Source organism: Pholis gunnellus (assembly GCF_910591455.1).
Source record: "Pholis gunnellus genome assembly, chromosome: 3".
Classification (NCBI taxonomy): Eukaryota; Metazoa; Chordata; class Actinopteri; order Perciformes; family Pholidae; genus Pholis; species Pholis gunnellus.
In genome coordinates, this window is record NC_136529.1 from 25,112,599 (window position 1) to 25,139,877 (window position 27,279).

Below are 27,279 nucleotides of genomic sequence, written 5' to 3' on the forward strand. Positions count from 1 at the left end.
ATCCTCTAAAGCTGTTTTAATTCAGAGTGTTATAACTTAATGACGGATACCAGTTGCTTCTTCGCGATCTCAAGATGGAAGCCGCCTCTTTTCCAGAAGAGGTTTCGGAGAGGAACGTGTGTGTCGTCGGGTCGGAGCTGGTGGAGAACTACACCGTAAGCTACATCCGGGTTCCTCGAGCCTAGCGCCCACTAGCTTAGCTAGCTCGTAGCTACCATTAGCTTCAGCTCTGTCAAAGTGACAGTGGGTTAATGTTGAAGAAATTGCTTTTACCAGGCCGTACATACAGTGTTAAGTTATTATACCGTTTCCCCCCATTAGTCATGTCTTTATCCGCCTGAGGCTGGACTAATAAAGAGCGACATACCTGACAAGCTAACTGCTAACTGCAGTGCTAATTGAGTGTTAACAACGTTTCCTCCAACTGCAGCTTTCTATTGTGCTCTCAGGCTCAGGGATGATATGTTACGACTATACGGTTTAACGGTTAACACCTTTTATGGTTGACAATCGCAGACACGGCGGTGGAAATAATGAGGTCATCCCTCAGAACATAGTGTCCTATTCTCCCAGAGTCCTATGTTCCCAATAGTCTATGTTTTTAATAATAACGAACGCTGTAAGATATTGATAAGGGCTATAATTGCATTTCAAATTGTAAACAAATGAAGGGAGATGGACGTTTCAAATGCAGTTTGAATGGTAAATATTCGTCTAAACAATATGGAGATATCAATTTTGGAAGAAAAGAAACATAAAACCATTTAACAAATACTAACTTAGGACTGCTTCTTTGTATTTTTGTGCATATGACAATAAATAACCTAAAAACTTACTTCATAGGGTGAACTTGAAGGTTCACCATTGACGGACATTAGATTATGGTCTGCTTACTGGAACTGGCTTTTTCACCCGCATCTTGTTCCTCCTCAGCGGATGGAGCTGTCGTAGTGATGGCTCAAGTGTTATCACGTGCCTTATGTTTGGATCTTCATCCGATAATAGTTGGTTGCACATCGGAGGAGACTGTATTTGATCTTTTCTTCATGTAGTTATTGGAGCATCCGTGCAGTTTGGGCAGATTTGTAATCACTGAGTGTCCTGCTGTGCTTGTTTTTCAGGTCTATATCATTGAGGTGTCGGACGGGGAGCACAGGTGGACTGTGAAGCACCGCTACAGTGACTTCCATGATCTCCACGAGAAGGTGAGGGAGCATGTCGGCTTAAATCTGTTTAGTGTGAGAGGCGTGACCGCTTTCACCAAACCTTTATTTTGTGGTCTGTCCAGGTAAACTAACAGCAGGACAAAATGTGTGTTTGAATTCATTTACTCACCTGTGTGACATTATACATATAGTACTTATTCTCAATATACTCCCAAAGAGAATCACTTTACAATAATATAACCGAGAAAAGCAGCTAATAATCACATTGGAGAAGCAGCACCCGGACAAGCTTCAGAACTTATTGTTTAATGTGTGTTTCCCTGCAGTTGACGGCAGAGAAGAAGGTGGACCGAGGGCTGCTTCCTCCAAAGAAGATGTTGGGGAAGAACTCAAAGAGTCTGGTGGAGCGGCGGCAGAAGGAGCTGGAGCTCTACCTGCAGACGCTCCTGCTGCAGTTCCCACAGGCCACGCCCACTCCGCTCGCCTGCTTCCTGCACTTTCACCTCTATGTGAGTTCACCTGAGGCTCCTACAGCCTTTAAAACATGTAGTAAACTTAAACTATTCAGGTGCTTCCGCCTTCTAATACTACACCTGATGATACAGTGGGATGTGTGATTCCATCCCATGGGTATTAATCTGCTGCTATAAACAGCCTTCTGGTCGTTCCAGTTCATCTCAAAGGTGTTGGACGGGGTTGATATCAAGGCTCTGTGCAGATCATTAAAGTTGTTACACACCAAACTGGGAAAACCATTTCTTTATGGAGCTAGACCCCAAACTGTTGAGTCCAATAATAGATTTATGGTAAACTTGTTCTTCCATAAAGCTGGACTTTATAAAGCAACATAGCAAACCATTGCTGCTTCTCCAACATGAAGATGTACTGCTATTCTCTGTTTGGTGTAATTGTAAATTGAAGATCTTTGGTCAGAGATAAAGAAGTTGACATTTTATAGATCAAAAACAAGTATTAACTAGATAAATGTCATGTCTGGTAAATAGCTGGTCTCTTTTGTTAAATGCTGTGTCAGAACCTTTACTACACTGAAACCTGGTCAAAAACATTATCACTTTTTTCACTTTCACTTCTGGTTTTTAACATGGTGGTCATGTCAAAAGTTGACGAAAGGCAGAAAAGTGTTTGGTTCCTCAAAGTAAAATGTAACAATGATATGTGGTTGAGAAGCACGGCTCTAGGACATCTTTGTGATGTCAGTGACTGTGATCAGATGATGATGTCGAGACAACAACAGACTATTGTTCTCTGAGTCCTGAGGACTCTCGGAGTTAACAGCCAAGTTAAAGAAAAAAAACACTCATGTGATGTGAAATGATCAACATGTGACGGTCTCATGTGAGTTAGAAAACGGTTGCATTGTTGTTTATTTGTCAGCTGCACATAACTACTGTATAATGTAACTGTGATGAAAAGAGTTGAAAACATGAATTTCACTTTCTACTGTGAGCTTCAGGCCTCTGCAGGTGTTGTTATTAAAATACAGTTTAACTAATCCAGGCTAACATGAAGTTATCCAGCTTAAATGATCCTGATAATTATCAACCAGTCCAGTTAGAGGTTTGATTAGTTAATCCTGGATGAAAAATAATGTGTTGAATAACATCTTTGAAACAAAAGCAACAACGAACATCTGTAGAGAGTTTAAAACGGGTCCGTCTGTCTACTGAGCAGTGAAGTAATAAGATAATTTAACTGAGTCTTCAAGCTTAACTTTTTGTTATTACGAAATGAATCCAGTTTTTAACAAAGTCTTTGTTTCTTTCAGGAGATCAACGGCATCACAGCAGCTCTGGCTGAGGAGTTGTTTCATAAAGGTTAGCTTGCTCTCTGTCCTCTGACCTCTTTCCTCTCATCTCGTGTTTCTAACAGTTGAGTCCTTTAGTGGAGTGTTTCCACTCTGCAGAGGCTTTCTCCCTTTTAGTTATTACTACAGTATACTTGTCAGTTCAAGAAATAAAGTGCAGTGAGCCAGACTGCTCTGTACTTAGTTAATCAGAGACAATCCACATTCATTCAATCACAAGGACGTAAATGTGGCAGATTTAGTCAAATATCAGTGAATAAAAATCATATAAACTGAGGGGCGAATTCACAAGAGGATTGCACGTTTTTTGCATATTTTTGTAATATAATTAGCGCAATATCCTTTGTGGATCTGACGTTGAGACGGGGCAGATGGCGGTTGCAAGTTATGTGCAATCCGTGGTTGTTTCTTTGATTGCATAACGACTTCCTGTGAAACAGCAGTCTGTTAAGTAAATCGTGTTTCTTCACATTAGACTCTGCTCTGTTTTCTTTTTGTTTCAAGTCCAAAATAATCATCATTAATCCAGTTTCCATAAAAGAACAATTCGAGTTTCATCTCTCGCTGGTCGTCACAGTTCATTGTTTATACAACCAAATATATTTTGACTAATATATAAAAAGCAATATAGCTGAATGTTGCAGGTATTGTCAACATCTGATTTGTAGATGTTGTACTGTGAAGCTTTAACTCGTTCAGATGAAATCCGAATCAGACCGCTGTATGTTTGTTGTGCTGCAGGTGAGCAGTTGCTGCAGGCCGGCGAGGTGTTTTCTCTCCGTCCGCTGCAGCTCTACTCCGTCTCCCAGCAGCTCCGTCTGGCCAAACCAACCTGCTGTAACGGAGACGCCAAAACCGACCTGGGTCACATCCTCGACTTCACCTGCAGGCTGCGATACCTCAAGGTCCCACACCTCAAATCCCCATCCTTCAGTTTAGTGCTGTGTCCTGACTTGCCTTTCAGGAGCAGATGTGTTGAATGTGCTCACTGGTTTGTGTCTGTGTTGGTCAGATGTCTGGGACCAGAGGCCCGGTAGGAACCAGTAACATCCAGGAGAGCACCCTCCCCTACGACCTGTCCGTTTTCAAATCACTCGTCCAGATAGAGGTAATTGTCTGTCTGTGTCTCTGTCTGTCTCTCCTGGGAATACTCGTGTCTTTTACGTGTAGAATTCCTGCCTCATTCATATCACACACAAACCTCGTGTTTGATAATGAGATAAACCTGCATTTTATAGCGTGGGTAGAGTTGTAAACATAAATTGCAGGAGCTTGCAGGCTACCAACCTGAAGGTAAACTTGCTGTTGCCGTGTTGCATGTCACTCCCGTCTCTAACGGCAAAGTAAAAACACTAACAAGAGGAGACAAATTGACTTCATTATGATAAAACAAATGCTACTTAAGGTGATCAGCAGTAATAAAATGCCATGATGTAGCGGAGATATCGGTGCTCAGTTTACTATGTAATCATGTCATGTTCTCTTGAATATATTCCTCAAACAGATAGTGATGGAGGTTTTATTTGTACTCTTTTAGAAATTCTCTTAAAACCTGCCAATATTTGGGTAATAACGTCCGTCTCTCTCTGTCTTCAGATCAGTGAGGGCAGCTCTCAGCAGATTCGAGGTCTGTCGTGTCTGAGGTCGAATCTGGCAACTCTGAGCATCCACCACTCCACGGAAACTATGACGGTGAACTATTCATGAATACTTCTCTGTAGTGTTCACGCAGTGTCTTTGTACGTCGCGTACTGATGTGTGTGTTATTTCTGGCCGCCTCCAGTCGATCCTGGTCCCGGAGGCGAGCGAGTTCTCACAGTGGGTGGCCGAGGGGGCCGAGTCCGGCTGTCCCGTCACCGCCGTCATCCCCGTGTGGAGAAACCTGACCACGCTGGACATGAGCTACAACGACATCAGCACCATCGACAACTCGGTGGTGAGAAACGTGCTGAAAAACTTAAACACAGTCGATAACGTTGTTCAGAAGTCGGTGGCTGTTTTTTTATTTTATTTCCCCACAGTGAAGTCAGTGACTGAGTCTAGTCCATTTCTTACAACATCTCAGAGCCACGTCATCGAGTTTTTACATCAACTTTACAAGAAAAATAAATCCTGTTTCAACCAACCAACCACCAAAAATGTGAATGAAGGAAAGTTTAGGTTCCATACATCAGTTTCTGTGTGCTGACTCTGAGTTTATTTCTCTGTTGCAGAAACTAATTCCTAAGGTGGAGTTTCTGGATCTGAGCCACAACCAGCTGTCCACAGTGGAAAACCTCCAGGTATGTGACCGCGTGACAAAGAACACACCAGCTCTGTTGTCCTTCACATCAGTCTCCCTTCTAGAGTTGCAGCTAAAGAAAATAATCTCACATCCTCTATAGATGTGTAGTTTGTCATCAACTGTAGCATTGAACTAACTGTGCTGTGTTTGCAGCACCTGTACAACCTGGTCCACGTGGATCTGTCCTACAACAGCCTGCGAGTCCTGGAAGCTGCTCACACCCGTCTGGGCAACATCAAGACTCTGAGCCTGGCCGGCAACCAGCTGGACCAGCTGACCGGCCTCACCAAGCTCTACTCGCTGGTCAACCTGGACCTCAGCCACAACCAGCTGGCCCAGGTAATCACCCAGCAGTCAAAGTGACATAAATACTTTCTTTGTATGCATTATTGTGCAACAGGAATGTTTGCTTCATAGTTTTTGTTTTGCATTAAAAGAGAGAAACATTAGAGGTTTTCTAAAGGGACTCTGGTGCTCTGAAACACCACCGCTTTCATCCTCAGGGGGCGCCAACATCAACATAATACATATAAATGACCAACCTTTACGTGTAATTGATCATCCACATTAATTACATGAAAGGTCCTCAGTCATCAAACATCTTTCTCTCACCTCTCTACTATTGATTGTCCTTTATTTATACACTTCGTAAACACGACCTAAAGACTGACACAGCTCGTGTGAAAAGTCCAGACTTTAACGAGACTGACTTTAGTTGTTTGTGACTTGACGTGTTTGTTTTCCAGTTGGAGGAGATCAGGAACATCGGATCTCTGCCGTGTCTAGAGAAGCTCAACCTGTCCAATAACCCCATGTGCATCATCCCAGACTACAGAACCAAAGTGCTGACCCAGTTTGGAGACCGTGCAGCAGAGGTACACCACCATCACACCGTTAATATTACTGCTGTACTAGTACTACTTCTGCTACTTCTACAGCAGCCAACAGCACCAAAAGGTTTTTCATGCTTTACTGTTACTTGTACAGCTGTTTTTACTCCAGCACAGGTAAACGACCACCACACTGCTTCTCTCTCTCTGTACCTACTGCTGCTAATGTTAAAAGGATAGTTCAGAGGTTGTGTGAGCTACTTATTCAGAGTTTGTGTATTACTCACAGTAGATGAAGTTGTAGAAACAGACAGAAGTACCAGCACAGGAAGCAAAACGATGTACCGCTGCTTTTTTTTCTGTGGTGTCTAAATGATGTTTGGCCTCTGCCCCCATCACAGCAGTACATTGCCTTTTGAAGGTGCTTCTGTCTGCTCATACTTCTACTGGCAGTACTTCTAGTACTATCAATATTACTGCTGCCAACTGTTTATGCTACTTCAGCTGTTGCTATTAATACAATTGATTCTACCAACTGTGTATGTGTGTTGTTGACGCATGTTTTTTGGGGTTTTTTTTATCCTTCTCTGCGTCTTCAGGTTTGTCTGGACGGTACAGTGACGTCAGAGAAGGAGCTGGACACAGTGGAAGTGTTGAAAGCCATTCAGAAAGCCAAAGAAGTCAAAGACAGGATGAGCAGCGGCGACAAGAAGGTAAGATCATCCAGCAGGAGGCAGCGTCACACCAGCTCTTATTTATTCTCTTACCACAGTTATGTTGACCGACAGTTTGCAGCCAAAATAATATTAAATGGCTTAGGAAGGTTAATAGTTCAAATAATTAATATTTTGTTATACATAGAGAGTAAATAATTTAGAAGACATTAACATGCTTTTGAACATTAATGAGTCAAACTCAAAACATTGTTGAGTGTTGCATCTTTCTTAGTAATCTCTAATCATATCTTCAGAATGAATTAACCCCGACACCTTCTGTAGATGTTTTATAATTCTAACCTGATTAGAGACCAATCAGAGATCACCACAAATAGAAGTGACTAATAATGAAGTTAATTACTAACAGATCTCTGGAGATTGAACTCTGTCAGTCGCTACAGCAGCCGACCTGTGTTAACATACATGAGCAATACATGAGTGTAATGACACAACCTGCAGATCAGCACATCAGCAGCAGAGTTCAGATGTAATACAATTAGAGAGAATACATCAGAGAGTCATGATTAGGTGTGTGAGGTTGTAGTCTCAGGGTAAAGTTTGTTGAAATATATTTTACTGTAAATGTGTAGAACATATTTCGTGGACTGTTTCCTCCTGCAGAGGAATCCTGTAAGTTTTGTTGGTATTTTTAAAATGTGTCCGAGGTTACTTCCTGTTTGCGGGTCCATCCTTCAGAAGTAAAGACCATTTTAAGTTTAAAGAGGGATAACCTGTGTTGGAAGATCACATCTCTATTCTTTGTCCTGCCTGCGACGCTCTGATTGGCTGGGTAGTTTTTCTAATAAGGTAATCATCTGTCAAATAAGTGCAACAGCCGACGTATTTGAGCATATCAGAGATGTGGACGGCCATTCAGAGCTCTGGCCAAATTATTTTCTATTTGTTCATCATAAAATGTATTGTCACACACCAGTGATGTTTTTACTTGGATACATTTTAGAGTTCTGAGTATTCTTTCTTTTGTAACAAAAAAAAAAAGGCTTTGCAAAGGATCATTACTGAGTGTGTTTTTGTACATAGAGTCTGACGGCCCTGCGTAGTAAATAACTTTAATTAAAGTATTTTTAATTGCATCTTTGAAGCAGGATGTTTAAAACTAAAATTGAACTCCCGCTGGAGGCTGGAGGTCCACACAGGAAGTTATCTGTGTCAGTCTGGACAGTTTAACAATATCTCCTGAACACAAACCTTTACGAGTTCTTCCTGCAGAAGGTAACTGTGGTCCACAAATATCCTCGAAGGTTTTCACCAAAGCAAAATATTGATTGCAGCTTGTTCACAGATTTCTGCACATTTGCAGATTAAAAAGTTGTCTTTAAACTTTCAGAACAAAGCTTTAGCTCTTAAACACAACCTCATACATATACAGTAATTGAAGTAGTGCTACTGCACCGTCTCAGTAGATTGGCTGTAAATCAGTGAGATGTCTTTAAAACCCAGACTGGCGTTTCTCTGCTGCTGATGGAGCAGCTGCAGGTTTTATGTGATCTGATCCGCCGCTGCTCTCTGAAGGCTTCCCTCTCTGTCCTCTCGTCAGATCAGTGAGGAGACCAAGCTGTCTGCTGCTGCTGCACCTCCTCACCTCTCCTCTCCCCCCTCTTCTTCCTCCTGCTGCTCCTCTGCCGTTGCTCCTCCTGCTGTCTCTTCTTCTTCCTCTTCTTCTTCTTCCTCCTCCTCTTCCTGTCCGGCCCAGCAGGCTGCCTGCCCCAGCCAAGGTAATCATGTATGTATCAGGCTGTGCAGAGCTGAGGGAGGGGGGTTGTTTTTTAATTTATTCATGCTGTCAGGCAGCGGACAGACAGACGAGTACTTTTCAACGGCTGATTCCCAAAAACGGCAGCTGACTGAACTCGCTGGGTCTGCAACTAGTGATCATTATCATTATCAATTAATCTGCCAGTTGTTTAGTCAGTAAAATGTCTCTGTAGCCGATGAAGCTAACCTGCTGCTGTCACTCCTCGTATAGAACATCTTGTTTTAAACCAGATCTCCTCGGCTTTATATTTCCTGTTGTAGTCGCTTCACTTTCTGATCTGACGGAGAAGAAAACGGCTTTTGTTTTCATAGCTTTTAAAATCCTGATCTGTTGCTTCAGAAGTTAAAACTCCTGTCTTATAAATGTGTACTAAGTCTACATGTATTCATCACACAGATTGCACCATTAATTCATACACAAAAATTAGCTGTAGTTATATTTACCCAAATAAACTGTCTGATTGGAGAATCAGCCGAGCCAATTAGAGCTTCGTCGGTATTATAGGAACATCCTGGTATTTGGGGCATCATTGGTATTTTCTGGCATCATGATCATATATATATATATATATACATATATAGTATGGTGGTATTGGAACGCACAGATGGCGACAGTAAAATGGCCACAAAAACTTAGTTTTTGTGTGGAGTAGATGTTTGCGGCTTAAAAAGTTGTTGTAAATTGACTAACAACTCTTAAATCAACATGTTTCTTCTATAGACATGACAGATATTAACTTAAATAATCCTACAATATCAACTACCACCAGCTAACCAGACGGATACATCCGTCTCTGTTGATTGGTTAAAGATAAATAACCTCCATTCCGAACACAACAACCATGTCGGTGTGAAGAATGAAGAGAAATGAAATGTACATTTAGTCCGATTATCAGACTACAAGTCGAGCCAACTGCTGCTTCACTGACTGATGAACATCAGGCAAATTATCTTGTTGTTGAAGCCCCACAAAAACATCTGCAAATCCAACATTATTAAAGCATATATTGAATATGTCAGATGATTATTAACAACAACTATCACTAATATTTGTTGTGGTTGAGTAATAGCTGGGTGTAAATGCCAGAATCTAAACCGTAAGAACCAAATGTACTCTGAATGTTTTATGCACGTCCAGTGAAACAGGGTTTGACTGTTTTTGTTGTTTATTTTTTGTGATATTTGAAATTTCTGATTTAAACTCTGCATGATAATATATTTCTGTCAGAACTGAGTATGCATAGCTTTCAACTAAAGCCCAGAGCATCAGTGATTGTTGATCATTTTCAAGCTCATTTTTAGGGTTGCAATTATTATTTTCCCAGTCAATAAATCGGCTGATTTATTTATTGAACATTTGATTAATTATTTAGTCTGTAAATAGACTATTGAAGAGGTGAAGGTAGTCACCTTGACATCACTCATTGGTTTGTGATCTGCCGTTTTGAAGCCTTGACTTCTTTTTGTAACCAGAGGAGTCGCCCCCTGATGGCCAGTAGAGAGAATGCAGGTTTAAGACACTTTAGCGTTGGCTTCACCTTTCCGCCTGTGTCTGTAAAACTGAAAAAAACAACCAACAGTCCAAAACCCAAATATATTTAGTTAACTCATGTTCAAACAAAGAAAAGCATCAGTTATTCATAATTAAGAAGCTGCAGCCATCAAATAATTGCGTTACTCCGATCACAATTTGGTTTGATTGAGTTAAAACGTTCTCTGCACATAAATACTCATATTTAAAGATGTCAAGCTGTCAATCAGCAGAGCGTGCTCCTCAGCTCACGGCCTCACCGATCTGTTTGGTTTCCTGTTTCAGAAGTGACGAGCAGACAAGAAGACGCAGTCCCCCGCAGTGTTCTCCCTCCTGTGGACGCTGCTCCTCCCCCCGCGAGCTTTAACACTAACACACACCTCCTGTCTGCTGACCCCGCCCAGGTGAGACACACCTGTAACTGTTTATCGTTGAACAATATGTCTTGATACAAAAATGTAAATATATTTATGGTAAAGACTGTTTGTCTTCGCTGTGATCTAATGTTGCTTCATGCGTTTGTCTGCAGGTACAACAAGCTGCTGTCCGTCTGTCTGAACACACACTCTGTGGAGCTCCTACAAGTGTAACTACTACCAATACTACAAATAACATCAGGTCAGTTTCAAATAACATTATTTTAATGAACTGTTAGATATCTCTTCGCTTTTCAACGTTTAGCCCAATGACTCCAATAATATACTGCCTTCCCCTGCTTTAAAGCAAAGAAAACGTGTCTATTGATCTTTAAATACTTTTTTTTTTTTATTGCTGTTAATCTACCGTCAGAGAAACGTAACTTTTTGAGGCAGACTTTTAATGTGAAGTACAGGAAGTGTGGAGTCTCATCATGTTGAGTATTGACAATATCGTAAAACAGAGAAAGTATTTGTGGTGAAAAGATAAACAGAGAGCAGCACAGTAATGAGTATTACACGACTCTGTACATTGTAATTAATTTATCAAGGGTACTGAAGGTCAGGATGTGTCCAGCAGGAATCTCATGTTCAGTTTTTTTTTCACTTTAATTCAACTTTATTGACCTACAAGAGTAAAACAAAAGAATAAAAATCAGAAACATTAAATGTAATGATGTGGTGCAGTTGGTTAAATAATGGCAGGTGTGTTTATGAGCTGATGGGATGACTAAAGCGAGTAAATTATGTCCTATTCATGACATCACGGAAGGTATAAAACGATCTTCATCCCTGTCGTTTTCTCCTCCAGCTGTGTCTGCTGCTCTTCCTCCTCAAGACCACTTGAAACCACGTGCTTCTCCTGCAGCGCGGCCTCGTTTCCTCTGCTTCCTTCTCACCTGCTCTCCCTCACCTCCTCCAACAAAGACTTCATTACCCAGCTCTCCCAGCGTCTCAGCTCCACCCTGAAGGAGCAGAAGAGGGAGACGGAGGAGGAGGAGGAAGAGAAGGAGGAGGAGGAGGAGGAGGAGAGGGAGGAAGAGAATAGGTCTGAATCCAGAGAGGTTCAGTCCCATGTGGAGGACACCGAGGTGGAAAGTCCAAGGTAATTTAACCAGCAACCTTCTCTCACTGGTTTTGATGACTTTCAGACGTCCCCACTGGTTTCTGGGATTCCCGGTGGGTTCTTAGAGCCCTCAAAAGTCCCACTGGTGTCTGGGATCTCCTAAAATTCAGACCAGGTCCCTGAGATCCTTTAAAAACTGATCTCTAAAAGGTCCCCCTGATTCTGAGATCCCATAAGATTCACACAGATTTTTGGGATGTAAGGCGGTTTCTGAGATGATGATGATGTGTCAAATAAAATATATAATACATAATATTAATATGTGAAAATGTATAAAAAGTACAAAAACAGAATTCCTGATTCCGCCACTGTTTGATGCTCATTGTTCCAGTCCAGGCTCCGGGGACGGGTACTTCGAGATGGGTCTGGATGACTCCGTTGAGGAGTCAGTCGGCTCCTCTTCTTCCACGTCGCTCACCGTTCCTCCTGCGGAGGAGCCCGGTGGCCACCAGGGGGAGCAGCGTGGCGGTGAGGAGGAGCTGCAGGTCAGCAGGGTTCTGTGGTGCTACTGTCTTCAGGTGAAGGAGGAGGTGGAGCAGAAGGAGGCGTGCCTGGTGCTGACAGACCGGCTGTTGGGCCTGCTGTACCTGTCGGATGATTTCATCAATCAGGACGCAGGTAAACAAACAATCAGCCTCAGTCGTTTTTCATTCATTCATTTTTTGATGCACATCTGGGATTGAATGAATGAATCTGAGTTAATAATATTGTAGGATTATTATGTTCGCTGGATAAGTCATCCAGGTAAATAATCATCTTCCTGATGAAGAGAAAATACATCTGCAACTATTTTATATCTCTTTAATTAGCAATAAATAGTTTTTTCTAGCAAAAATGCTAAACATTCCCTAGTTTCATCTTTTTAAATGTGAGGACTTGATGCAGTAAACTGAACGTCTTTGAGGTTTAGACAAAACAAGCAAAGTCAAGATTGCTTGCAAGCTCTAAAAAAGAATAATGACTTTTTTGATTGTTTACAGTAAATGACATGATGTTTGGTGGATTTGTTGCAGAATGATTTTGAAGTATTTAGAGCGGTCTGTTCTCTTGTCCTCAGACCAGGAGCAGAGTGTGGAGGAGGTGCTGTCCAGCCTAGGGGTGGACCTCCTGCTGCCGTACTCCCAGCTCCTTCTTTCCTGCAGCGCCGACCTCCCTGACTCCTGCCTCGCCTTCGGCCTCCAGGCCGGTCCGACCCGCTGGTATGTCTTCTCAGAGGCCCAGGAGCTCCGGCAGACCAGGACCGAGCTGACGGTGCTGATCCAGGTCAGAGAGACTCCCTACAAATAACGGACGGCTTCTATTTCAATTAAACCTTTCAGTTTTGATGCCATCAGTAGGTATTTTTTCTGTATCTTAGATGTTAAAACAAATGCTTTGTTAAGTATAACAGCTTTCTCCCAGTAGGGAGCAGTGCAGTTCAGTACTTTGAAATGTGATTTGTTACGTAGATTCATAAGATGCATCAACACAGGTATCGCGTGTGCAGCATGAACCAGGCTGGAGTTTGTCGTGTCAACCTTCTCACTTGTGTTTCCAGGCTGCGAAGTCTCAGACTGACCCGGAGCCCCACAACACTCCTCAGCTCTTCCCCCGATCGCTCGTCAACTCCTGGGAGCTGGAGGAGAGTCAGGGAGCCCAGGGAGGCTATCCTACCTTCCTCCTTCTCTCCTCCTCCTTCTCCTCTTCCTCTGCCCTGGACACCCACCCGCTCCTGTCAGACATCCTCTCTCAGAGAGAGGACTCCAGCCTCCCCTCTCTCCTCTTCCTCACCCACCGACACCTCTGGGTGCTGAAGATGGACTTCAGAAAGCTGGCAGAAAGAGAGAGGAGGAGCGCTGACCTTCATCACTCTTCTTCCTCCTCCTCCTCCTCCTCCTCCTCCTCCTCCTCCTCCTCCTGGTGCAGGCTGGTCCGTGCGCCCCTCGGCTCCGTGGTGCTTCACCCCAGAGAGAGAGCTTCTCAGGTCGGGGACAGAACCAGCAACACCTCCTGCCCCGACCCAAAGCACCACCACAGGTAGAGAGGCTGTGATTGGACGAATAGATGTTCTAACTTTATGGTCTGTAGGTTTTTTGTTTGTAATGTACTTTTGCCAAACGGATAATTACAGACAACAACAGCATCAAGTTTGTGTATCTTGGTTTAACCGTTTTTTAGCGAGCTATGTACTGTTAGTATATTTAGTGATAAGTAGTCTGATTAAACAGATTTTTCATTTTTTACATACATTTTATGTTGTCATGATTGTTTTCTCCGTTCTTTAGTTTCTTTGCTCTTAAATATTATCTGTATTTTCACCACCAGGAGGAGTCACACTGTGGAGCTGCTGCTGGGCGGTCAGAGGCTGCTGCTGCTCTTCCCTCTGGCCCAGAACAGGAGCTCCTTCCTGGGGCTGCTGAGCCAGAAGAGAGCCTCTCTGGAGGGGCTGAAGATGGTGGCCCTGGCCCAGCCCTGCAGGTCCTGTCCACAGCAAGGTGAAGACCAACCACCTGCTCACACACTCAGACCAAGAAGGGAGTTTTTCCCTCAGCCGTATTTCAGCTGATGGTTTCATTTAGTTAAACCTCTGCTGGTTTCTTCTCCCAGTTTGTCTGACGCGTCACCTCTTTGTGGGTTTGTTCTCAGGCTGTCGCAGATCCAGAGACCAGTGCTGCTGTTCCAGTTCCAGGAAATCAAACGGCACCATCAGGTAGACTTCTGAAGCACTCCTGTGTACTCCATCATAGATTACTTTCTCTTCATGTAATTCTTCTTCTTGCGCCTGCATTTACAGCCGCATGCCAGTATCACACTTATACTTTGATTAAGGCCACACGGTGTGTCCCAGTTTCATGCTGTTCTAATTCTGTAAACACAATGTACCAATCTTATCTGGGCACTCACTTATCAGTGAGTTTGAGATGTTTATTTATTCAAAACAAATCATGACGCAGAGACGATGCTGATGGGCGTCAATGAAGCTTAATTTCACTGCACTTAATCACAAGAATCGGACCGATTCATTTTTGATATTATGGGCTGAATGATCTTATCACAGATGTACTAGTATCAGCTATGTGTTAGCTGATAATAATAAGAAACATCAGAGATACTGTTGAGGTAATATCATTTATTTGATATATAATAAAGTTTATTTATTGCAATGTTAAATGTCCCGCTCAGTACATAAATTACAGCAATAAACCATCCACTTTTCGCACCGCATCTCGTGAGAGATGACTTATTGCTGTTGTTGATATTTTTCTCTTTCCTCCTCTTCCTCAGCTGGGACTCCTCCAGCCTCCAGGTGGAGGAGAACCAGCCGTCCCCCCACCTCACGCCAGGTCTCTCCCCAGGACTGAAGCTCCTGGCTGGGCTCGGAGAACAGCAGCTTCTGACCTACTTCCACAGATATATAGCAGTGGTAGGACACACACACACACACACACACACACACACACACACACACACACACACACACACACACACACACACACACACACACACACACACACACACACACACACACACACACACACACACACACACACACACACAGAGTTGTTCCTGAACCTGTGTGTCCAAGGATAAAAGGATGTGAAGCAGCTGTTTGACTGTTAGTCATTTAATGCTGCATTTCATCATAGACTCATCAGATTTCTGTTAGAGAATAATCTTCTTACTGACGAGTGTTTTCCAGAGTAAACTTGTAGTAAATCTTTCAGTTTAAGTTTGTCAGCCAGTGAAAAACCCAAAGTGTCGGTTTATTATTATTATTATTATTATTATAGAGACCAAATAAAAAGCTGGTTCTCAATACAAAACGCTCAGAGCAAAGCTCGTGCATGTAGTATGGAGAACCTTTAAATGAAGCCCAGTTGGATCTTTTTCTGTTCCAGTTCTTGATGCTGCGTTCGTGTTTAGAAAGAGACTCATCTTATGCCGTCTTTGTTTGAATTCCAATTTACTTTTTGTTGTGTCAGTCTGAGGCGGAGGAGGTGAAACAGGTCCTGTGGCTGTCTGTGGTTCTCTACAAGTCTCCGGAGTCTGAGCTCACCTGCTGTCTGCTGCTCTCCACGGATACAATCTACTTCCTGTTGGAAGACTCCGCCTCCACACTCGGTCATCACTCAGGTAGGATGAAGGCACGTGATTGGTTCAGTCAGAGTGAGAACAGAAGACATTTAAAAGAAATTATAATAATACCCAAACTCTGTAAAAACCTTCCACTCTAATATGTCGACAAAATGAAGCAAGAATTTTAAACCTTCAATGTTCAGATTTCTGTTTTGGAAATTAAAGCAAGTTAGCAAATATTTATTAAGATAACACCTCATTAGTATATTAAAACATACAATTTAGTCACCTGGGCTGTCGCTCCTTCAGTACATTTTCTTTATACAGTCCCAAATCTTACATACTTCATGTACTACCATGTACTAAAACTCTCAGCTCTATAAATCAGTTTAAGTATTTTTTTCTTTTTAGATTTAGGTAACGAATGCGTTTATTTATATATGTGCATATGTGCATAATATTTCCACTTTCTTTGAGTTACATAATCGCATTAAAATAGTTTTACCTTTTTATGCTAAGAGTTATGCTAAGCTAATGGGGATCCACATAAATAAAGTTTCTTTTTTACCTCTAACGTACAGAGAACAGCAGCAAAGAGGCACAACTGTCTCTGTAGACTTTAATCTTTGTTAAATCTCTTCTTTTCTCTGTCTGTCGCTCAGTGTTTGACACAATGGACTCTGGAGATGTGGACGTCTGTCTGTGCTGCTGTCTGTCCATCAGACTGGCTGACCTGCTGTCTGTCAATGTGGGACTGTTCGACCAGTACTTCAGAGTTGTAGGTCAGTGGATGTACACGCTCCTTGTCTCCAGTGTTTACAGGGCTCATAAATATTTACACCAAACTTCTGCTTTATGCTGATTTTACTCTCTCTCCTTCTAACCGTGCATCCTCTCTCTCTCTCTCTCTCTCTCTCTCTCTCTCTCTCTCTCTCTCTTTGTGTTTGCAGGTCGTTCGGCCGATCACATCGTGTGCTGTCTCAGCCGGGACAGTTATGGGACGGGCGTCTTCCTTCAGGAGCTCATGTCTGCTCTCAGTCTGCAGCAGCAGCTTCCTCCTCCAGAGCCGTCAGATCAGGACTTCTACTCCCAGTTCACCAACACGAACACAGGTAACCATGCTGGGAGCCTCAGAGGGAATTTGATTCTCTGTTTTTGACATCAAATCCTACCTGATTGCGTTGCGATCATCCTTTTTAAAATGTCTGTTGCCAGAACACATACAAATCTGTAATGGGAGCAATATAAAGTGAAGGAGATTACAGAACCAATGTGTTCACCGACCAGGGCCCAACAACCCAACAACCATCCAGAAACAACATTCTGAATAAAACATGATAGATCACGTTTAACAGTGTTTATTTAAATGAAAAATATTCATAAATTAAAACTGAGGAACCTAGAAATTAGTCAAACTATAGTCCAGTACTCAGGGACCAGAGAGAGAACAGAGAGTGTCCTTAAATAATAATAATAATAATAATAATAATAATAATAGTAAAAAAATATTTTTTTTAAAGTAATATCCAGAAAAGAACAACATTGTCTAATATCAAATTTAAATATTATAGTTTCCCCTGCTGGAACAAATAAGAAGCTTTTAGAATATTTATCTAGTTTTCATACAGAATCGTATTGTTGAATATAGCTGGTGAATCAAACATACTTAAATCTGTTTCACCTCAATTCCACCAGAGGAAACTATACACGGGACCATGTTTACACAAATATTCCTGTCCGCTATAGAGTGTCCCCATCATGTGTGAGGTCACGTCACCAGATCAGCTGAACACCTTTTTATGCTTGCTTTTAATCTCTTAACAAAGACTCACCTGTCAGGTGTGCCCCGCCTCCAGAGGACGGGTTACTCTCAGTATCTACAGCGGATGAGAAGAAAACCCTGATGAGAGTGAGTATGAGTAGAGCTGCTGGGCCCGATAACATCCCTGGCCATGTACTAAGAACATGTGCCAACCAGCTAACAGATGTCATCACTGATATTTTCAACATATGTCACAGGAGAGAGTACACACCTGCTTCAAGACAGCCCCCATCGCCTGGTAGCTAAAGATTCTGCAGTGGATGACAGAGATCACAGAGGATGCTGTCTCCACGGCCTCCACTCAGCCCTCACATATCTTGAAAATAGCAACACCTACATCAGAATGTTGTCAGCTCAGCCTTCAACACAATATCCCACATGCAACTACTTATTAGACTTTCTCACAAACAGACCCCAAGCAGTTCGGATGTGTCAGCTGTACCTTCTCTACTCTAGCGTTGAACACCGGCGCTCCCCAGGGCTGTGTGCTCGGCCCCCTTATGTTCACGCTGTACACCCACGACTGCTTCCGCCAGAATGAAGAGAACTCTGTTGTGAAGTTTGCAGAAGACACTGCCGCCATCGGCCGGAGTGGTTCTCAAGAGACAAACCTGCTACTCAACGCCACTGAAAACCAAGGAGCTGACTGTTGATTTGTGCGTGATCGTAGCCATTTGTGGCGGCTCGCTCCCACAGTGCCTCGCTCAAATATAAGCAAAGCTTGACCTGGATGTTTTAGCTGAACATGATGACAGATGTGATTTTTGTCTACCCCTGCAGGTAAGATGCAGAACTACGAGTTGGTCCACAGCAGCAGGGTGAAGTTCATTTATCCCAGTGAGGAGGAGATGGGAGACCTGACCTTCATCGTGGCAGAGAGGAAGGCTCCGGCCAGCGCAGCATCTTCGTCCTCGCGCTCCTTCAACGTGCTGCTGTATCTGCTGGTCTTCCAGGTAAGAGGCTTCTTCCTTTCTAATGTGTGATTTTTATGGGAGTTAACGTGCTTTTTAACTATTTCTAGACGAGCAACAGTGTATCCATCCGCACAGTGCTTCTGTGCATTTTCTCCGGCTTCAGCGCAGGTTGCCAGATGTGATCAATAGGTTTTGGTTTTGGTCTCTGTAAAGGCACAATGTGGCCAAACCTGCCGACCTCAGTGTGACTTCAGGAAGCTGCACACAGTCATTGTTGTTCTAAAAATAACACACAACTTTCTGATTTCTGGTTGTGTATAGTGTGCATTAAATAAACAAGATAAGAATTAATGAGCTTTAGGGGCATTAGTAGGTGTATTTTTGAAATTTGAACAGAGCTTATAATCATATTTCTCAAATTGTGGAACTATTTATTAAAAGCGTCAGTAATTTATATTTTAATATCACTTGAACGTTTTATATTTTGGTTATCACTCTCACAGATCAATGTTATTTTTGGCTGCTGCTGGTGAGGAACGCTAAACATTTAACAGCTGAAAAGACAGATGATTTGTTTTACAGTAGTAAGGATACCAAAGAGAGTGAATATTGGACTTTAATTCGTCATGTGAACACAAACGCAGCTGAATGATAATGTTGCTCCGTATCGGCTGAATGTGTAAATGAGCCACTGTTTGGTTCATGGTTCAAAGGGTTCATTTTACAACAGGGTTGCGCAACGCGGTCTGTACTTCCACTTTGCTTCATAAGAAAAACACAAAAATAGAATATATGTGGTGGATGGAGGATGAATTTAGGTGTTTCACAGCCTGAGGAAGAAGCTGCTCTAAAGTCTCCAGGATGGAGATGTGTGATGATGACCACGAACTTAGATTCCCAGGAACTTAAACTGTTAACTTGATCCACCTCAGCTCCATTGATATAGACAGAAGTGTGTGTCCTCGCCTCCTTTTTTCTAAAATGAACGATCAGGTCCTTTCGTTGTACTGAGTTTGGTAGATGTTGTTATTTTCAGAGTGGAGGGCAGTGGAGACGGCCTCCTCTGTTGATCTGTTGGCTCTTTTAGGTTTGCTATTTTAAACCTAATTATAAAATAATAATAATTCTTTCCTTCAGGTCCAAATCCCCGGCAGTCTGCCCAGCCAAGGCTCCACTCTCTCAGGCCACCCCTCTGTTTCTGGCTCCGGTCCGTCTCCGGTACTCCAGCCCAGGACTTTGATCCTGACTAGCACCGACGTGTTCCTGCTGGACGAGGACTACGTCAGCTATCCTCTGCCTGATTTTGCCAAAGAACCTCCCTGCAGGTGAGCACACTGGAAGCCTTTCCCCCTATATTCCACTTTACCACAACCTTTAAAAAAACGTTATAAATCTTTATCCAGGGGAGTCACTTAAGAGCAGAATTTTTCACAGAGACCTTCAGGTTCAGGAGGGCGACAAACATTAAACAGTAAAATCAGTGAAACACGTCGTCTCCCCTGAACGCTGCAGCATTGTCATTTGGGAGAAAGCTTAAAAAAAAAAGTTCCTTCATGTTTGTGCTTGTCTGCTGCAGGAAAAGAGGAAGAAGAGTAGACACTGACTGAAATAGTGTGTGTGTGAAATAGTGTGTGTGAGACGTGTAGACGATTCACTCACAGGGAACATGGGGCAAAGCAGCGGAAACCAATATTCACTGAAGCCTAAAAACACTAAACAGTCATTGTGAGGAGGAACAGGACAATGTGAATGAGCAAGGAATGAAAAACTCAAGTGTCATTATTCTCATAATCAGACTGTTTTTCTTTGTTTAGCTCAAACCAATCGGCACCGGTGACGAATCTGATCTGTTTGCTTGAAGCGTATCTCTTGTTGATGAAAAAGAAACATGTTGATTTATACGTTTTTAGTTCAGTAAGTCGACCTGTACGGTTGTGATCATTCGCCTCCTTTCTTAATCCTTCCTACGAAGATCCGATGTGCTCAGACCTATTTCAATCAATAATATTTGTCGTCGTTGTTGTGTTACAGCAGGAAAATGTGAACCAGATTTAAAACAGACCTCTTTTATTTTATCACCCCCATAAACAAAACTATAGAAACATTCTTAATGCAGCACTTCAGAGATCCACCTGAGAGGAATGTTGCAGAGACGGAAGCAGCGACAGTTCTTCTCAGATCTGCTGCATCACTTTCTGTTAGTGCGGAAAACACATTCACTGAAGCTGCTGGATGCTGTTTGTTTGTGTTGCTCTGCAGTTTACTGACTTTCTATTTCGTTCACGAGGAGACCGCTCGAACTGAGTAACAATCCAAAACTGATTGAGCCCGATGGCACTTCAAACAGCTGATGCATATCTATATGAAGAAAGTGGCTCGATCAGCCTTCATCCCCAATAATAGACAAAAAAAAAGTGAAAAAGCACCAGGATCTCGAGTTGAGATTAGAATGATTTGTGATGTTTACTCTTTTAAGCGTCGATAATCTATATTTTTATAATAACAATGTATCAAAGTGACATTGTGAAAGGAGTCTCTCATTTAGCAGTATGGTAGTCATCCTCCTCATCGTCTTCATCATCATGTCCTCCTGCAGAGAGCGGTACCAGCTGCGTGAGGCTCGGAGGATCCGGGACCTGGACCGGGTCCTGCTGGGGTACCAGACTTACCCTCAGGCTCTGACCCTGGTGTTCGATGACCTGCCCGGCCCCGACCTGCTCTGCCACCTCACCATGGACCACTTCGCAGCCGCGGGGGGGGAGGAGGAGGCCCCGCCCGGAAGGGGCGGAGCCAGCAGTGGCGCGGAGGGCGAGGTCCAATGGTGCGTCTTCGTCCCGGGAGCCGACAGCAGAGAGAGGCTGATCTCGCTCCTCGCCCGCCAGTGGGAGGCGCTGTGCAGCCGGGAGCTTCCTGTGGAGCTCACGGGCTGATTGGTGGACGGACGTACAGACGGGTGACTGTTCAGCACTTTGGTCGGTCGTTGGCGGATGATCGTATGACGGGGGGATAATTTACTCACATGGATTCAGGGCTCGGCTGGCTGTTCAAAGGCCTCAATGTGCTTCAAACCAAGTAGTGATGTGATGACTCAGTCAAATTTAAGATAACGATGCAGACGTGTGTTCAAGTCTCTTTGCTTGAAGGCATTCATAGCTTGTTCACATGAAAAGTGACAGAAATGCGTTTAAATACTTACACACCTCCACACTCAATTACATCACATCACAGCCTGATATTTCCTCCTCCCACCTCCACACATCTGGCCAATCGCTGTGTAAAGTGGGCGTGGCCGTTGGTTTCGGAGGTGGTTTCAGACGCTGTTAGACGATCGGACACTTGGTTTGAAGCATACTGGGGCCCTTTAGTTGTACTTCGATTGAAAGGGATGTGGCTTCGCCCACACGTTCAGTGTCTGCTCTAAAAAACATTTGGTCTCTACAGACACCAGACTTCCATTACAGACCTGTGACCTCACACTGAGCCGAAATGATGGGAGTTTCTGGCACAACTTCACTTTCTTGCAAAGTGTCTCTTCCGAAGAAGATTTACAGATTCGTCGGAGGACTTTACTCACGACCAGACAGACGGACTGTTGTTGCACAGCAGGGGGCGCTGCAGACAGTCCGCAGGAGTTATACTAGTTTTGAAATCGACATTACCTTAAAAGAACAGTTTGTCATTTCTGGTGAAATCCTCTTGTTCTCTGTCCTCTCCAGAGTCATTGTAGAAGATGGACATCAGTTCCGTCTCTGTGTGTCCAGCACAAATAAAAGTGCAGGACGTGTTAGCCTAGCTTAACACAAAGACTGGAACCAGCAGGAAACTGCTAGCCTAACTTTTTTTTCTATGATGATTTTGATTTTTTTTTTCTAGCTTCATCAAAAGCTGGAAAAAACAAATCCACCTTCCAACAACTCCAAAGCTGTCTGATTTACATGTTGTTATTTATGTTAAGTTGCTCTTAAAACCAAAAAATATTTTTTTGTTTGCACATTTGGATTATGGTTGAGGTGACAAGAGGATATCCAAAAATGTTCGACTGTTGTTTCAAGTAGCGCGCGGAGACACACACACACACACACACACACACACACACACACACACACACCGCTGCTCGGCACAATCTGCTCTCTGAACATTTTATTCCTTGCACTTTGTAATTAATGAAGCAGTATTATTGAACTGTATATTGAAGCTTTTTATTAATATTATATTAATATAAGTATGTTTCGGGACAGACGGACGTTTTCCATCCTGAAGCAGATTTTGTAGTTCTGATGAAATTTCCAAAAAGAACTCTTGTCATATTAAGCACTATCACTGAGTGTTCATTTTTTTTATACTTATTTTGTGTTTTATTTCATTGTATGTTGTTTTTTGTACATTATTGTTGACAAATGGGAAGCCAGACAGTGTTGTACACCCCCCCCCCCCCCCCCCCCACACACACACACACACACACACACACACACACACACACACACACACACACACACACACACCTCTCACCACTGTTGTTTACGTTACATGTTTTTGTCTTGTTCACGGGGAATGCCACTGAATTAAAGTGAAAAATGAAAACTAAACATGTAACAATCCTGTTTGGTGTTTGCGACAGCAGTTTTGATTCTTAAAAAATCAGCAGGGTTCAACCGCAGTCTGCACGCTGTTTAGCTGATGCAGCAATTTAACCAGAAAACCAGTCTGACCAGATCTGACAAGATACGAAGCAAACAGTCACTGCAAAAATAACTATTTTATGCCGTATTACAAAATCTTGAAAGCTTAGTGTCTTACAGCAAGTGTCAAAATGTGCTAATTGTGTGAGTTTATCCCCTATTTCAATACAAATTTTGTTTTTTTGCCGGGATCAGCAATGTTATTTATTACCTTGTGATTGTCGCCATTAAAAAAAGGAAATTATTGCAGTCGTGACAACTTTTCAGACTTGTAAAATCCCTGTTTCATAGTCTTCTAAACCTCTAGTGATTTAGCTTCAAGTCTTCAAACTCATGGATAAGTTAGTGGACGTTCAGTTGACCCGAAACACTGCAAGGCAATTCAAAGGGCTTTACATAATACATAAAAGGCATTAAGTAAAAGGCATAACAATTTAATAGAAGTTAGAAAGGGTAAAATATAATAAATATGTATATAGAACAGAGAATACAAATGTCAGTGCAGTGCAACATAAATAGTCCCAAACTTTAATAAAAGGAAGCCGCAGAAGAACAGTTACAGCCCTGATTTAAAGAAATGGGAGAGTTGCAGACAAACATGAAACACAACGTAGAAGTCCATTTTGAGTGACTGATCAATAATTCGACTTTGTATTAAGACTGACTGATTGTATGACTGCTGTGTCTTGATGAACAACTTCTTTAAAGTGTTTTTCTGAACTGGAGGATTTTACCAACCTTTTTGTTTACATTCAGTTAAAACCTTTCATCTTGATACCAGGATTTTAAGACTTTATCCTTTTGTTTAAACTACATTTAGGCCAATTAAATTGAGGATTCACAATTCTCCACTAGAAATTATCCCTGGCAAGGTGGACAGGTCTTTGAAACAGCATTCAGACCTTATTGTTGTGATGTGAAACAGTTTTTTTTTTTTTTTATGGGTTTGTAATTCCCTAATATTTTGTAATCAAAATAAAGAAGATTCCTGGAAAGACCTGTGTAATTTGGTATTAATTATAGGGACGTTTCAGTTACAATTTAGTGAGAAATTGGGGATTGTTGGGAAGGACTTTTGACTCATAACCTCAGTATTTTGAAACTCTTGTCTGTTTGTTTTCCAAAGAAAAAACATTAAAACATAGGAAAAAAAGACAAAAAGTCCCCGTCAGCAGTTCATCATCCTCAATGCTCAATGAGATTTTGATGACTTGGCGGTTCAGCAGCACGAAACGCACCGCCACCTTTCAACTCGTTCTACTTCCTCTATTTCCTGTCTGTCGCAGCCGCTCATCATTAAATTCAGCTGATTTCCTTTTGAAGGGACACTTAAACAGACCGAGGGCAGAGATACTGTACGAGGAAGTGTGATCAGCAGAACTGGCGGACTGACCTCCGATTGGAATGTTCTGGGTGCCAGTAGGTCAATCGACCAAGAGGAAAACATTCATGTTCCAGGCTGTAATGTTGTAATAAAGAAACTAATTCAGTTGTCTGAAACTTCATCACATGGAGAGATTGGATCCAAACAAGATTTGTGTTTGGAACAAAGAGACCGTGTGCCAAGACGACATGACAATGCATGTTGAAGAACCAGAAGGGCTAACAGTCATGTGCTTATCACATCTGCCGCTGATATCTTTTGTCCAATTAGTTTGTAAATGGCATCATATGTATCAACATATTTGCTTTAAATTTGGTGGAAAATTCAGGTATTTGTCAAACACTAGTTCAGTTTAGCAGCTAAACGTTTGGTTCAGATTAGCTAACAGGTCAGTTTGGTTCAGAGAGGTCACACTTTCAGATAATATTTGGTTCAGGTAAGCTAACAGCTTTAGCAGCTGAAACAGTTCGGTTCAGGTAAGCTAACGGCTTTAGCAGCTGAAACAGTTTGGTTGAGATTAGCTAACAGGTCAGATTTTAAATAATTATTATAGTTAATATAGGGCCAGGCTTTAAATAACTGTTCAGACTGATAGCTAACAGTTTGGTTCAGGTTAGCTTCATTGTAGTCTAGAAGTACATTTTTAATTCAGGTTGTAATGCTAACAGTTCAGTTTCACAGATAAAACAGTTTGATAAAGGTTAGCTATACTGTTTTTTTTAGCAGTTTAAGATTTAGTTTAGATTAGCAAAGAAGTCAGTTTAACAGAGTGGTCGGGTTCATTTATCGAGCTAGAAATGTTTCTGCTAGATTCTCGCTGAAACATTTTGGTTCAGTTAAGCTAACAGTTGAATTTAACAGCTATAACTTTAGTTCATGTTAGCTTGGGGTTCAGTTTAGCAGCTAAACTCAGTTGTGGTTCAATCAATGAAAACCATTAAGTTCCCGATAGAAACTAATTTAGTTTAAAGTTTAACCTGCGTAATGGACTTTAGGGTAAGTCCTCTTTTTTAACCTCACAGTAGTTTAGTTTTCTTTTGTCCGAGCTGTCAAGTAGTACATTAAGATACGTAGCATAATTGTATGTCATGCTATGATATGACTTTTGTTGTGAAATTTTTATGAGAAGCAATAGTGTGACCTTTTTGTAATTTTTTATGACTTATTATACTATGACTTTTTTTCGTGACTTTTTTAAAATGAAAAAGCACAGTGGTTTATTATTTCCAGATGAAACAGATCAGTTAATACAGTTTAAGCACATTTATTTTCTCCCTGGTTGTTCACCCCATAGTTTGACAACCGCTGGTAACCCGGTGAAGTAGAAAGTACACGTATTCATGGTACTGTGAGGCGTTCTGGGTATTCTGTTGTATCTCGCTAAATTCCTTTCGATTAACAGTCAGAGCAGAGATACACCAGAGGGATGTGACACTGATAGTAAATCCTTTCTCGCTTCCTCTTATCTTTCATGTTGTTTCTTGTCTGTTCGACTGTGTTCCGGTTCAGAGTGCTGATCGGAGGCATTTGTTGAGGTTGAGACGGTCACCGGGACACGGGCCGAGAGACATCCACGACCTCTGGCTTTGGCCCCTCTCTCTCTCTCTCTCTCTCTCTCTCTTTACTCCTTGATTCATGTTTTTCTCACCTTTTACATGAATCAGCAGTGAGTGACCGTGTGTTTCTGTGTGTGTGTGTTGATGCCGATATGCAACTCTTAAAGATAACAAATATCTTGGTGTCCTTCACTCAATGTTTTAACTCGCTTGTCTTGTATTTAATCAGGTAGTCTCAAGGTATCACAGACGTGAGACCACATCACAGGAGTCAAAACAAAATATAAATCGAGGGTAATACACACTATCAGCCCGTCAGCAGCACACACGGCCTGACATTATCTCAAACTATTGACAAAACATATGAGGGATGTCATTTTGTGAAGCGTAAACTCTTTACAGTCTTATTCTGTAATACGTGTAGTAACTCTGCAGCAATAATTACTCTACTGAATTAAGCCTTTTGTGGTCCAACAGTAACCTCATTTGAAGGCCTCATCATTACATGACATTCGGTTAATAAACAAATTTGGCGGCGGGGCCACCAAATTCCACCTGTGTATTTGATGTTGCATGTTTTTTTTAGCGGCATGGCTAACATGCTAAGCTAAGATAGTGAAGATGGCAGACTGCATGTAGGCGGACATGCACGAGGGTCGCTTAGAAATGTTCGCATGGCTATTTCTGTGCACATTTTCTCGTATACGTTTGGAGAATAGAGTTGTAATTCTATAGAACAAAATTCTCGTTTGGGTCAGTATCATCATGTAGAATTTGTAATTAAATAAAGTGTTATGCCTTTCCTTTTCTCAAGGCCATGGTCTAGCTGCAGTTAATGTCTATAAAGTTGGTTCAAATCGACTGTCTGTGGCGAGTAAAGTGCAAACGCTGCTGTTTGAAATCTCCTTGCGAGTGAGCAAGGCAGTAAACCCCAGAGTTCTGCACCGGTGTATTGTCTGCCTGCTTCCTGCTATTGTTCTGTATGCTTGCAGTTTGACCTTTGACCCTCGCTCTGGTCAAAAAACTCACCTTGCTGCGTCTGTCATCGGTTCTTTAAAGTCTTGCTAATTTCAGACAGGAAAAAGAAACTCAGCTTTCTCATGTGTTCCTTTTTCATTCTGTGAAGCAGGCGAGGAGTTGTGTCAACTGACGAGGAAATCCGTCCAAATCGCACCGCTCCGCTGGGACGTCCAGGAGG

General features: G+C 42.2%; 1 protein-coding gene across 1 annotated transcript; it reads left to right on the forward strand.

The window, feature by feature from the left end:
- On the forward strand, window positions 1-24,064 carry nisch (nischarin). Its single transcript, XM_079186623.1, has 28 exons — window positions 1-155; window positions 1,122-1,205; window positions 1,493-1,675; window positions 2,953-3,001; window positions 3,733-3,896; window positions 4,004-4,099; window positions 4,588-4,683; window positions 4,775-4,927; window positions 5,205-5,273; window positions 5,429-5,614; window positions 6,022-6,150; window positions 6,705-6,818; window positions 8,380-8,557; window positions 10,414-10,532; window positions 10,658-10,746; window positions 11,356-11,649; window positions 12,002-12,288; window positions 12,728-12,933; window positions 13,208-13,686; window positions 13,975-14,144; window positions 14,296-14,359; window positions 14,935-15,073; window positions 15,633-15,783; window positions 16,389-16,508; window positions 16,677-16,838; window positions 18,329-18,501; window positions 19,600-19,787; window positions 21,059-24,064. The coding sequence occupies exons 1-28, from the start codon at window positions 75-77 to the stop codon at window positions 21,390-21,392; spliced, it is 4,557 nt and encodes a 1,518-aa protein (XP_079042749.1). The 5' UTR covers window positions 1-74; the 3' UTR covers window positions 21,393-24,064.
- Window positions 24,065-27,279: the final 3,215 nt, after the last annotated feature.